Source organism: Aythya ferina (genome assembly GCF_964211825.1).
Source record: "Aythya ferina genome assembly, chromosome: Z".
Taxonomy (NCBI): Eukaryota; Metazoa; Chordata; class Aves; order Anseriformes; family Anatidae; genus Aythya; species Aythya ferina.
The window spans coordinates 73,941,756-73,955,678 of record NC_140299.1 but is presented as its reverse complement, the minus strand read 5'-3'; the positions used below and the strand labels follow the sequence as shown (position 1 = coordinate 73,955,678).

Below are 13,923 nucleotides of genomic sequence, written 5' to 3'. Positions count from 1 at the left end.
CTGAGTTATGACTGCCTTGACAGGCTATACAGCCAGGAATTTACTGCCAAGAAGTCCTTTTGAAGGAAAGTGCATATTTAAGTATTCAGGAAGTTCCTTATGCTGATGCCTGGCAGATTCCTTTGAAATGCTGCAGAAAACTGCCTGAGGTGGATCCGTAAGAGGGGACTGGATCGGATGCTGGCTTCCTGAACAGCTTTGTTGTCAGGGTGGTTGGTGTCACCAATCTACAAACTGTCCCTCTTGGCTTTTAGGCATACCCCTGTCGTTCAGTGCAGATGTTTAGATGTTCCTGCTCTAAGTGGAAATAAAGGAAATAACTACCACAGCCATATCTGCATATTAATTGTGACTGGCAGCAAGATGAACTGTTAGCCTAACCCCAAATTTGCATTGGACTTGCTTGCTACTGACAGGCTTCTAAGACAATTTTATACTAAGCTGGCAAGCACAGGCTAGGAAACCATACCCTAAAGACACAAATGTTTGAGGTTATTTAGGGAAATTTGATGTTTTTACTGTAGCTTTACTAGTATAACTTGTGCTCCCTGGAGTTTACTGTTCCTGAACTTTAATGTGAAGGTTTTCAGGTCAAGGTCAGGAATCACCACCAGCTCTTCAGCCTTTGGTATAACACGATTTTCTCAATCTTGTCTGTCCTCTTTTTTATTCCTGACCTCTTTTCCAGTTGCTAGCATCTACAGTGGGATTCCAGTTTCCACCTCTCCTTATTTTCTTCTCCCATTTTCCATCGAGTGGTGAATCTCCTTCCCCATTCTGATTCTGGGGACTGAGGTGTGATTCCCTCCCCAGAGGTGCAGGATCTGCACACAGGCTGGATCTTGGCTTTCTTACGTATGTGGTTAGTACACAAGGCTGAGATTCCCCAACTCATTCTTTCTCTACCAGCTGCTTGGTTTTATGGAAAAAGCTGAGGGAGTTTAATGTAAAGCTTTACTGTCCCATAACTTGATGGGCTAGACCAGAGGATAAGGAGGATTTGAAGGACATCATTATAAATGTCATCTTGGATTGCAATTTCACTAAAAGCTTTGATGATTCTTTTTCAAGACTATCAGGCAAATTTATTTATTTATTTATTTATGGAACTTGTTAGGAATGAGTTTAGTCTTTTTGTAGGTCTCATGGACTCTCCCTTTTCAGATTTTTATTATGGCTGGTTCTTTAGAGAAGTGATTATAGTCGTTTATGCAGCTTGTTATACAGAGAGCGCACAAAGTAAACATATTATTGAAACCCATAGGGACTGACAACAAAGACAACAAAGTCGATTCACAGTACAGTGGTTGCTGGTCTTAAAGCTGAGACAGTGGCTATGACAAGTTCAGTTCACTAAAGGCTTTACTGAACCACTACAAAATGGGTCCATTTATCCTTTAGAGTCCTTTAATCAGAGTTGGGCAACTTCCTCCTTATCAATTCATGTCTAAGCACAGAAGAATCAAGCTATCAAGAGATAATGGTGGGAAGGTAAAGAACAGGGCTGGAGCCTTCAGGCACACAAAGGAGAGACAAAAAGCAGAGAGCAAGTCGTTAATGACTCAGGAGGGTGGGACAGGACGGCTGCAAGGTTCCTATGCACGTGTGGCTGCTGGCTGAGCCAGCACCACTGACACGGAGAGTCCCTGGCTGGAGTGCCATGGGATGTGTGCCAGGGTGCAGGACACGCTGCTAGGAAAAACACGCCTCGGTGCTCGTGAACATGGGAGTGAAATCAGAAATCAGCTTTGTGTTAATGCAGACTCAGCTTTTCCCCCTGTGAGCCCTGTTACTGGGCTCGCTGCGTTGTTGCTGCGGCGTTGCAGCATGATTTCGGGGGGCACAGGTGGGCATAGCAGGCACCACAGTCAAGAGCAGCAGTGGATGGAAAGGGCAGGGAGTGCTGCCTGCACTCCCAATAACAATAATCAAAGAATGTAGGCCAAATGCAGCAGCTGCTGATAAATTTCCTCTGACCTTTGCACTGCATGCAGGGTCTGGGCGCTGCTTTCGGCCTCGCTCCTTAGCATGGAGAGCTTTGGCACGGGGCCCTGGCACCCTTTGCATTGTGCAGGGTTATTTGCACGGGGAAGTGAGGAGCAGGAGGCAGTGGAGCTCTGGGACAAAAGCATTGCTGCAAGCTGGGGCACGATGTGTGTTTTGTTTTCTGTTTTCGGGGTCGCTGGGGATCCATGCAGGAGGAGGGTGAATCACGGTGGGTGCACCAGGCTGCACAAGGTTGGCTCTGGGCCCGGGGCGAGTGGACGGAGGGCGGTGCTCCCTCTGCTGATAAAAGCCACGAGAAACACTGTCTTGCCTTCCAGGACGCCTGTCGAGGAGCCCAGACCCCGGCAGCACCAGCTACAGAAGCCTAGGACCTGGGCTTGGCAGCAGAAGACAATTTTCCAGCCGCCTCTTCCAAGTACGAGCCCCTCTTCCTCTGGGTTTGTGCATGTGCTCGCTTACAGGCAGGAGAAAGGGAACGAGAGGGTAAAACAAACGCAAGCCATGGGTTTGTTTCCACGTTGCACAGAAAATGCTGGTGAGGATGTGCTCCCAGCTCCAAGCCCTGAGCTTGGCAGCCGCAGAAGCTGTTGATTTAGACACGTGGGGCGTCACCGGCAGGCTTAGTATGAAGGAGTGCTTTCTTGCCTTCATATTCCTGGCTTGCAGGAATTCGTTTCAAGCTTGTACAGGTCCAGATTCACCACTTATCTCATGTGACCAGGGCAAAATAGCAAGTTCAGCAGTTTGTTTTTTTATTTTTTTCCTTCTCTCTCTTTTTTTTTTTTTTGTTTGTTTTCTTTAAATCGGTGGATTTTCTTTAGCGCGGGAGCTGTGCCTCCCGCTGGGGCTGACCTCCCACGCCTGGCTTGCTGCCAGCCAGGCTGCTTGGCAGTGAGCATGCTTTGCAGAGATGTGCTGGGGCAGATGCTGCTGCTGCTGCGGGGTGCAGGCAGAAGCCTCCTGGTGTGACAGCAGGCAGTCAAGCTTGGGCTTCTGTGCTCCCTGAAATCACAAGCAGCCCCAGCTAGCAGCCTGACACTGTTCGGTGTCTCTTTGGCAGGCGCTCACCGACTGTGCTGCTTGCTTTGCAGAATGGTGACTGCCAAGGTGTGGGTGCTGAAGAAGCATTTTCAGGGGTTCCCCAAGCCCAGCGACTTTGACCTGAAAAAGATCGAGCTGCCAAGCCTACAGCATGGAGGTAAGTGGAGCGCCATCAGCTGTTGCCTGGAGGTTGTTGTGCCTTTGTAGAACTGTCCACGTGTTTCTCGAGCTCAGATTTTCACAAAAAAGGCTTGGCACGGCTTGTGGCAAACCATGTGCCTCGGCAGAGCCGAGCAATTGCTCAGGGACATGTGTGCTGATGGGTTTAGTGCATTTTCAGACGTGCTGGCATCCGATTATACACATGGAATTAGGAGGCTGAACTTTAGCCCCAGCATGTGGTGGCTCTGGCATGCCTTTCAAAGTCCCATAGCACTTAGTCACACGTGGTGCCTCATGGCAAAGGTTTTCGACTCTGTTTGCAAATAAACTTTGCTGGAGAAAATTGCTGAAGTGATACACCCTCAAAACCAACCGTTGCAAGGAAGTGGAATTCGTTTAATTTAGAAGGAGAAAGAGAAGTGAACCTTGGCCACAGCAAGTGATGTAACTCTAGTAATACACAAAGATGCTTTACTGCTGTAAAATTGTCATCTGCTTTACCTTGCAAAATCCTTTGCAGGAAGCTGGGGAAGACGGTAACCTCTGGCAGTGGGTTTTAAAGAATCTTTTAATAGAATCACAGAATGGTTTGGGTTGGAATGGACCTTAAAGATCAGCCATTTCCAGCCCCCTGCCATGGGCAGGGACACCTCCCACCAGACCAGGCTGCCCAAAGCCCCATCCAGCCTGGCCTTGAGCACCTCCAGGGATGGGGCATCCACAGCTTCTCTGGGCAGCTTGTGCCAGGGCCTCACTGCCCTTACAATGAAGGTTTTCTCCCTAATGTCTGATCTAAATCTTTCCTCTTTTAGTTGAAAACCATTCCCCTCCGTCCTGTCATTATCTACCCGAGTAAAGGGTCCCTCTCCATCCTTTTTATAAAACCCCATTAAGTATTAAAAGGCCACAATGAGGTCTCCCCGGAGCCTTCTCTTCTCCAGGCTGAACATCCCCAGCACTCTTGGTCTTTCTTCCTAGGAGAATGAAGGAGAATTCATAGGAGAGTTTAACCTGGAACTTTTTTTGTATTGAGGGATAGTCATGGGGGCCTCCCACTGCAGTGAGAGTGGGGCCACAACTGGGAGTAGGTAAGGCTGGAGTCAACTGGGGCTGGTCTTTCATTTAAAGAAGTAACAAGGCAAGACTTCTGGGAAGATTCTGCCTGCATTCAAAATCTACTTTTTAACAATGCTTATCTATGATTGTTGACCATTGTAACAGCATGAGAATGTGAATAAAAAGAGAGAAAAAATACACAGGTTTTACTTATGTATTTATGTTTGGAAAAGGGTGGAGACTTTAGTAACTTGTTTAACGCTGGAGATGTTGATAAAAGAATCAACCTTGATTTTTGGCTTCACATGCACACCATGCTGCTCATCACTCCACTGTCCTTTACAAAGTTTACTCCAGTTTATCAGGTGTGTCAAAGAAAACTCATTAAACTGCTGGTAGTACTGTTTAGGTTTACAAGTTGAAGGTTTGAAATATGATCTCTCTTATAGGTACTTTTCAGCAATTTCATAGCATGTGTAGTTCTACAGAGTTCATACACAGTTAAGCAAAAAGAATGATGCATGCAGGTATTTAAATGACACGGAGTCATTTTGAAGAGGCAGCCTTTCCTATGTCACACAGTTTTCTTCCTGCTCACTCTGAGCTGGCTGTGCAGGAATATTTATGCCCAAATATATTTCTAGCTTATGTGAACTTGGCTGCTGCAGCATGGGCAATGAAGAGCATTGTTAGATGGAGGTGAACAGCTAATGCATGTTAAGCTACCTAGAAAATGTGTGCTTTCTGTGCTAGGGAGCAAAGTGGTGGTTATATATGACGTGCCAAGATCTCTTACCACCCTCTGCTGGATGAATCCTGAAAAGGCTTTTTATATATAAAGGTCAAAAAAGTTAGTGTTTTGCTCAGGGGTTCTGGCCTACTGAGTCTTCTGCAGAGAGAGGAGGCAGATAAAGAAAAACAGGACAGAAGAGAAGCCAACTTTCTAGAGAGACACTTCTGAGAGTGTCTTGTAAGAGCACAGTGGTAATCCAGACAAAGCTACTGAATGCCATAGCTGCTTCTGGGTATTTTTTTATGCTGATATATGGGGTTTTTGAACTTTTGGGAATCCTGAGGCTTTTGTTAAAAGAGTGGCTTGTGGGACCTATGCTTTATTGTACCGTTGATGCCCAGTAATTTGCTTTGTCTTTTGTTTCAGAGTTGCTGCTTGAATCAGTGTTCCTTAGTGTTGATCCGTACATGAGGTATGTCGTCTTCCCCCCCTTTTTTCTTCCCCTCTTTTTGGCTAAGTTAACTCACTTGAGCTCACAACTGAACCTTAAAAGAACATGTACTGGGAGTGTGCCACATTACCCGAGTCCCAATAATTTCAGCAAGCTTGTTCTTAAGGATACATATTCTAAATAGTCAATTGCTGATATGCCTGTGTTAATAGCCAGTAATTCAAGGAAGAGACTGGGAAAATTTACCCAGAGCTATGAGGAAGTCTGGTAGACTCTAGTCTCAGAAATAATTTTTTGGAGTCCCAAACTTTTCATAGTGGTGGACCATGCAGGGAAGATTAACACTATCCAGTCCTGGACACTTTAGCTCAGTGTGTAGTCAGGATGGGATGCTTGAGTAGCTGTCCGTGGAAAACGTCCAATTACCTTGTTACCATGAGAAGATCTTTGTGGTCTGTTTGGCTTTACTTCTTATGCTGTTTCTTGGTCAGGCAGTAGCTACTACTTCACAGTACACTTGGAAGATCATTGAAGTTGCTTACAATAAGCTGTGTCTCTGCCTGTGTTACAGACCTTACAGTCAAAGGGACATGAAGGAAGGAGACGTAATGATAGGCACACAGGTTGCCAGGTAAGATGTTCAGTTCTTGTTTTCCATCCATGTGGCAGATGTCAAAGAAATGTACTGACATTTGGGACGTTGCAGCCTATGTCATGTTGTTTTTTTCTGACATGAGTCTACATACTGCTTAAACTGTATTCCTTATCTACATTGGAATGGAATATATTTTTTTCTGAAAGAACCTCTTTTGCCTTCTTGGAGAACATCTGTGCCTCTGCAAACTATATGTTATTTCTGGAGTCAAAATTACAAGGAGAGGCACAAAGTGCCAACCTTTGTGCATGATGTGAAGGGTCAACTTCATGTTTTAAAATCTGATGTGCAGAAATTGCAAGCCCCAAACCATGCATGCTTACAATTCCAGCTGTGACTATCTCAGTGTCACTTAAGATGCAACTCTAGATATAGCCAAAAGGCTATCTGATCTTAAATCTATCCTTTTCTAATCTTGTGGTAATGATTTAGCTATACAGATGGTTCCCTTTGTCTGCTTGTTCCTGCTGCACTGCCTCTAAGTAGCCGTCTGAGAACATCTGTAGCCTCTGACTCTTGTGGTTCTCTGCAGGAACACTGAGGGCTGGGATATTTTCAGTATTTCAAGGGTGCTTACCTACTCCTTCCCAAGCTAATCTTCCTGTTGGGATGAGAAAGTGGAATTTCTGTTTTACATGGAGATATCCTAAGTGTGAACTTCTGTTATTAGATGCTGCCTTCCATCTGTTCCTAAGCAGCCTTTTGTTACCACAAGAGGTTCCCTCTTCAGGATCTTCAACTTTTAAATGAGGTGCAGGTGTTCTGAAAAGGGAACTGCTTGTTGTAGCCTGTTTGTGATTCAGCTTCTTGCTTTTCCATCCTTTAATCCCAGCATCCTCTTTCCTACCTTTCTGCTCATAGGAGCCCAGTCTGAATTCATTCCAGACTGATGCTAGTCGTTTGTCACGGGTCAGGCTGAGCTTAGAATCCTCATGTCCAACTTTCCTATGCTGATAAGAGACAGTAGCTGTTTCAGGGAAGGCATCAGAAGCCTACAGCATCAGTAGGGTATGGACTAAACGTCCTGACACAAAGTATTTATTTTCTTCTGCATCAAAGGGCAACAGGAATAAAAGAGGAGAGAGACAGTTAGGATTTTCTCTCTCACAGGATATTCTTTTTATTTTTTTTCAAACCTTTTTTCTTTGCTTGAACAGGATTGTAGAAAGCAAGAATCCAGCTTTTGCGGTTGGGGCCTTTGTTGTGGCTAATAGTGGCTGGAGAAGTCATTTCATCTCTGACGGGAAGGGCCTCCATCTCCTTCCTTCAAGCTGGCCAGAATCACTCCCCAAATCTCTGGCTCTTGGGACAGTTGGCATGCCAGGGTGAGTATTATGATCCAAAGGAAGCTGTCCTCTGGATTTTGCTCTGCAGGGTGTTTCTGATCTTTTTTCCATCATCTTTTTCTACTACTATGCAGTCTGGTCACTCTGCTTTAAAAAAGGAAAGGGAAAAAAAAAACAAAACACAAAAAACATGTTTGTGTCAGGACGCCCTCACCCTACAGAGGGTCTGAAGTTCTTTTGATCAGAAATTTGCCTTGGATTAGGGTGCCTGTCCTTGAGGATTTGTGATAAGGCAGGAAGAGGATCCAGGAGGGGCTGGAAAGAATCAAGTCCAGTCTGGATTAACCAGAGTGGATTATTATTTATTTAATATATTTGAAATTAATTAATTCATAATTAACTATTATTTAATTAACTGAGCGGATCAAATTTCAGTGGTTTATTGGCCATTCTTCTGCCTATTGTGCTTTTCTGCTATCAATGTATTTCCAGAATTGTTGTCAAGATGGCAAGAGACAGCTGTGTAAGGTGGAGGAAAATAGCAGTCCTTTAAATCACACTGATGAAGACAGAGCTATGATGCAGGAGAAGCAATAATCACACTATTGCTTTCTCTCAGAATCCTGCTCATATTTCTTGTCTCCTTCTGCGTAGTTTTTACAGGAGCTCAGGACTCCTTTAGTCTTGCTGACTAGCTGGCTTTAAAAATTGTAGTAGTATTCTGAGCGATGCAGAACTCCTGAGATTTCATTTTGACATCACTCTAGATGCATCTTTTTCTAGACAGCAGCAATTCACCCTTTCAGTTAGGAACAAGTGGGAAGCTCTATACCTGAAGTTAGAAAAAATTAAAGAGAAACTTCTTGGGATTCTGGGCCAGTTGATCTCATTACTTCTTACTCCTTCAACTTGTGAGCCCAAGGAAAGCTGTTTTCACATAAGGCAAACTTCTACCACACCATCCAGCTTCCCACTAGTGTGGCTTATTTTTCTGGAGTGTCTGTAGCCTTATAACAGAAGTGAATGTGCTTACAAGCCAATTTAAAAAGTTGCACTTTTTTTTTTTTTTTTTTAATAGTATTTTTTAAGGAATGAGGAAAATTGAATCTTGCTCTGGTTGTGATGATATTTTGATTTATCGTGGTCAATTCAGACCTCTGTGTCTGTTTTCTTTTATTGCTTGTTGAGCATCTTTCTTTTTCTTCACAGCCTTACTGCATATTTTGGTCTGTTTGAGGTCTGCAAGATGAAGCCAGGAGAGACAGTGCTGGTTAATGCTGCAGCAGGTGCTGTGGGCTCTGTGGTTGGGCAGCTTGCCAAAATTGGGGTGAGTGGCATGGACTGCTTGTCCTTTCACCTCAGAAGGCTGACCTGGCCTTCTGAGACCATGAATGATCAAGGCCATGAATGATCAGGAGGGCAAGCATCCCGTGTTGTGAGGGCCTTTAGAAATGTTTCTCTTTCTTTCCTTGCAGGGTTGCAAAGTGGTTGGCTGTGCTGGCTCAGATGACAAGGTTGCTTATCTGAAAAAAATAGGCTTTGATGAAGCCTTTAATTACAAGACTGTTACATCTTTGGATGAAGCACTGAGTAAAGCCTCTCCTGATGGCTACGACTGTTTCTTTGACAATGTGAGTTCAGACAGAGGGCCTGGCCCTGAGCAGACTATTATTTTCCTTAGACTATAGCAGAAACTCGGTATGGAGTTTCATCTAAGTCACACATAGGTTCTGTAAAAGCTTACTGCCTCCATGTTCCCTTTCCAGATTTTTCTGCAGCTGCCTTGGGGTGGTAACAGACAGAACAAACATTGAAAGGCAAAGCTGGATTGTTAGTGCTAATTGAGGCTGAGCAGAGAGGAACAGGTCTACTCCTGGCCCCACCTTGGAACATGCAGTCCTCTGCTGTTTCTGGAAAAGGAGAGAGGATGAATGTGGTTATGTGGTCCAAGAGGCTACAAGGGTACCAGTAAACAAAGCAGTTGCAAGGCAAGCTTGTAAAAATTCCTAGAGTAGTCTGTCTATGGTTTCTCACCTCTCGCTGTTAGAACAGGTGTTAACAGGCTATGTGGACTGGTCTCAGTGGGCTGTTTGAATGTGGACGTCGTGTTCTATGGGCTGGGAGAGTTTAAAAGTTCGGATGCAGTCAAACCATGTCAGTTCACCCTCAAGCCAGAGAACGAGCCCACTTTTTTTTAATTTCCTAGTATACCTGTTGTATGTATTATACCGAGCTTTGTGAAGCAGATACAGAGTTAAAACTGGCTCCCTCTGTTCATAAATAATTTTTAGAAAGATGATGTAGTCCTCGTAGGTGTTAGCTAAGAGTAAGGGTTGCTGCAGCCACAGTCTGGAGGAATGGAGGTCAACTTTCCACCTTTGATTGAACCCGTTCTTTTCAGCACAACATCTCAATGCTGGCAAGTTTTTGGCAAACAATGCCAAAGAGGGGATTTTCTCTAATGCTGCACATCCTCTGGTTTGTGTAGGTGGGCGGAGAATTTTCCAGCATTGCCATCAACCACATGAAGAAGCACGGGAGGATTGCAGTCTGTGGAGCCATCTCTCAGTACAATGACTCCGTGCCCCAGAAAGGTGTGTGCCTACTTCCATGCCTCTAAGTTTAGTTACTATTTGGTGATGGCAGAGTGGGACATAGTGGGAGATTCTTGGTATTTTGCTGGTTGTTTCAGCGTGCTATTTGAGTTTGTGTGTGTGTGTATTCAGATAACAAACCACTGCTCCAGGGCAGCTGTTGTGTGACCACACTTTGTGTACACGCAGTCACACTCCTTAGTACACTCTCCTATCAGATGGAGAACATCAGCTGATTAGAAATGAAGGAGAGGCTGAACTATGTGAAATAAGAATCCCCTGGGCTCTGAGCAGATACAGATCAGTGGAAGGCAGCAGGTGTGGTGGAACAATGGCATGTGCACAATGCATACTTTCAGATGAGAAAATGGATTTCCCCCAGGTTTTTTTTTAGACGTGACAGCTCGGTTTTAATCTGTGTGTATGAGTGCTTGTTTGTTTCTTTCTTCTCCCATCTCATCAGTGCTAATGTTTCATGTACTGGTGAAAGTGTTGGGAAATATGTCTGAAATTAATATTCAACAGCATTAAATTTTCCAGATTTGCATTCTAGAAGAAATGAGTGTTCTTAGGAACTGCATTCTCTATGACTTTAGACTCCCAAATCACTTTAAAAATGGGACGGGCTTTTTCAATGGGGAGATTATCACACATTTCTATTACTGAGGGAACTTTTTCTGAGCTTTAGCCAAGAGCACCAGAGCTCAGCATGCTATCTAATAATCAGTTAAAACAGTACTTTGAGGATTAAGCTGAAGCCCCTCAGCAAATGGGATTTTTACTTCTGAATGAAACTTTTCACAAGTGCTGGGTGTTCAGCCTCACACAGCTTTAACAGCTCAGGACTTTGTTTTCCTGGGTGGCCGTGTCCCTGAACCCATGATCTTATTATTCTAGAAATTCTTTTTGGAAAGAATTGAGGCTGCCTCTGGCTGGAACAATGTGATTCAGTGTCCTTCACTGGCTAAAAGCTCTCTTTATGCATTGGGTCTCATTTTAAATGAGACTGGCATCACAGGCAGCTTGGGGGTTGGTTCCTTTCTCCTACAGGACCATATGTTCAGATTCCAATGATCTTCAAGGAGCTTCGTATGGAAGGGTTTATTGTCAGTAGCTGGAATAACCGCCGGGAGGAAGGTCAGAAGGCACTGCTGAAATGGGTCCTGGAGGTAAGAAGGGAAGGGGTAATTTTCTTTACTGTGTACTTGCACCATGGCTTACCTCTTTGCAAGGGTGGGTCTCTTGTCGTAGCTGGTGAAGTGAGGTCCTGGTATGATTTTCTTCTATCTGACGTGATCTTTGAGCCTTTTGAGGACACTCAAACCATACTGAATATGCCTGATGCCTTCCACTTCACTGAGACTTGCGATACTAGCCTCTGGTCTTAACTTAGAATCCCAGAAAAAATATAAGCTTTGGAAGAGGATCCTTCCAGAACCATTCTAAACAATTCTCTGGCAATTGAGAGTTTCTTATTTAGAGTATTTCCTCTATTTCTCCTTCAGAAAACTCCTTTCATTTCTAGTATAAGCAATTGTTTCCATTGTACTCATGTGCTTGAATTACTGGCAAAAATCAGTGCCCTTATGGAACCGGGAGCTGGGCTCTAAAGGGAGTTCCCAGGATTTTTTTTTCTTTAATTTTTTTTTTTCTAAATGGAGGCTGAGTTTAAAACTTGATTCGTGGCTGTGAAAAATATGTGTGTGTGAACATGGAAGGCTAAAAGGCTTTTTATCTTTTACAAATTGACGATTTGGGGAGGCTCGCTGTTTTGATCTGACATTTTGATTTTTAATTCCACACTTCACTACAGACAGAAACAGGCCTGGCTTTGAGGAAACAATCTCCTTGTCCATTGTTTGGGGACTGAGAAGCACTAAATCTGTCCTGGTGGTTTTTTTCAGCAGTGACTTTTGCTCCCTCTTCTGACTCCAAGCTGGGGGAGGGAGAAATCTTGCTACAGCAGCAGATTCTTGTATGGAATCGCTATATCCAAACCCAGCTTTGCAAAGCTACCCTGGTGTGCACCAGCTTGCATGTTTCAGATGGAGCATACAAGCTGGAGAATATTTATTGGTGGCAATATAGACTCATGAAGATCGCGAAAACTAAGCAGCTGATGAATGAACACTCAGCAGTTTCCTTTCTTCCTTCTGACAGGGAAAAGTGAAGTTCCACGAACAAGTCACTGAAGGATTTGAGAACATGCCAGCAGCTTTCATTGGAATGCTAAGGGGAGAAAATCTTGGAAAAGCTGTTGTAAAAGTCTGAAGGTCGCATATTCCTGGGAAGGCAGGCAAAGGAGAATGTGATTCAGTTCAGATAAGTGCTTTTAACTCGCTGTTCAAAAGGCATATTTCAATATTTTTGGTGGACGGTGGTGAAGATAACCTCTTAGTAATTGGTCAGATAACTGTGTGTGTGCCAGTGGCTTTGCTCTCGAAGAACTTGAGACTTGCTTCCCAAAGCTACACAAAAAAGCCTTAAAACTGTTCAACCTTATCAGAACTGTAACTGATTTAATAGTAGTTTGAGCAAATCTAAGATGAGTAATAGGAAGAAAAAGGCCATTCTGAAAGGTTTCTCAGCTGATAGCATATCTGATTGCTAATGTTTACCTATTGATTGGGTCCAGAACTCAGCAAGAGGGAATATAATTTTGTAAACAATATTAGGGAGCAACGATCAGGCTAACAGTGTGCAGTTGTTCCCAGTTTCCTCACAAGGCTGGCAATTAAAAAAAAAAAAAAAAAAGTAGGAAATATAGGCATCTTAGTTATTCTGGGCCTATGGAAAGAAAGAAATAATAAACCTATTAATGGAAACTTCGCTTGTGTTACAGTTCTCTTTCCAGGTGAAGAATAAACACAGATATGGAATTTGTGGTTGATTTTTGTTTTCTTGTTATTGGTCTCTGAAGACAGACTGTAAAAGGCCCTGGAGTCTTTACAAGGGCAGAGTTAGATGATCTATCTGTCAACAGGAAGAGATCATTTAAGATTTAGAACAACTACTAGAGGAGAGGTGCTTGTTGCTTTATAGGGGTTTCTGAAGGGAAAAGAGCACCAGTGTGTGTTAGCTCCAATGCTGTGGCTTTCAATTGGCCTCTGAGAAAATTAATACCACTGCACAGTGTGGAACAACATAAAAAAAAAAAAAAAAAGGGAGTTTGTTGCCAGGAGGTTTCAAATCTTCCATCTAAGAAGCCTGCTTCTGTTCCACCGTTCTTTACTGAGAAATTTTCAGAAGACTTGCAAGTCCCAAATTACTGAATTGTTTTAAGGTCACTAATTTTGTGATCTTTTGTTTCATGTAAAGCTGAGAGTTGTAGCAAACTAAAAACAGCCACAGGGGGTTCCTGTCCCTTGTAAAATGATTTGTCAGAAGAATTCCGTCTTCAGCCTGCTTTGTAATAAAACGCTGACCACGAGGGAAAGATACAGCTCAGCGTACAGATCTTACACTTCATGAGCTGCAGTTGATTTTGCAAGGTAGCTCTAATACAAAAACATAGTGTTATGTGTAAAACAACAACAACAACAACCCTGCTCCACCTCTGAACTTCACAGGTTGAAGTTCACAAAAACTTTGTATTTTTCTGCCCTTTAACAAGGTGCCAGGGTCCCCTGGAGAGCAAAGGTACAGCTGTGCAGTGCTGGGATAGGCCCTGTCTGCCAATAAATGAGTTGTGTGCTTTTAGGCAGAGCGTTAGCAGTATCACTGCTGTCCAGCCTGTCTTCCATCCAATTGCACAAGGACTGTGGGCCGGCAGACACTGTTTGCTGTCACTCTTTGTCTAACATTAACATTCTGAAACTGAAGATAGAAGCTTCCCGGGAAAGGAAGAGGAGTTCAAGAGTTTCTAGAAGTTCTAGAACGCCCCCTGCTCTCCTCCAGCCCATTACCTAGAGCTACCAGCACCCCAGCACACAAAGGAA

The 13,923-nt window shown here is 43.8% G+C and overlaps 1 protein-coding gene across 1 annotated transcript; it reads left to right on the top strand.

Annotated features, from left to right (window-relative positions):
• Positions 1-2,324: 2,324 nt before the first annotated feature.
• Positions 2,325-12,864, top strand: PTGR1 (prostaglandin reductase 1). Its single transcript, XM_084503933.1, has 10 exons — positions 2,325-2,422; positions 3,099-3,205; positions 5,426-5,471; positions 6,022-6,081; positions 7,263-7,430; positions 8,601-8,718; positions 8,867-9,022; positions 9,880-9,985; positions 11,036-11,154; positions 12,146-12,864. The coding sequence occupies exons 2-10, from the start codon at positions 3,100-3,102 to the stop codon at positions 12,254-12,256; spliced, it is 990 nt and encodes a 329-aa protein (XP_084360059.1). The 5' UTR covers positions 2,325-2,422; position 3,099; the 3' UTR covers positions 12,257-12,864.
• The last annotated feature ends 1,059 nt before the right edge of the window (positions 12,865-13,923 follow it).

Coding starts and splice junctions, on each gene's coding strand:
- PTGR1 (XM_084503933.1), top strand. CDS start 3,100: ATGGTGACTGCCAAGGTGTGGGTGCTGAAGAAGCATTTTCAGGGGTTC. Junction 5,472..6,021: donor AGTGTTGATCCGTACATGAG/GTATGTCGTCTT, acceptor CCTGTGTTACAG/ACCTTACAGTCAAAGGGACA. Junction 11,155..12,145: donor TGCTGAAATGGGTCCTGGAG/GTAAGAAGGGAA, acceptor TCCTTCTGACAG/GGAAAAGTGAAGTTCCACGA.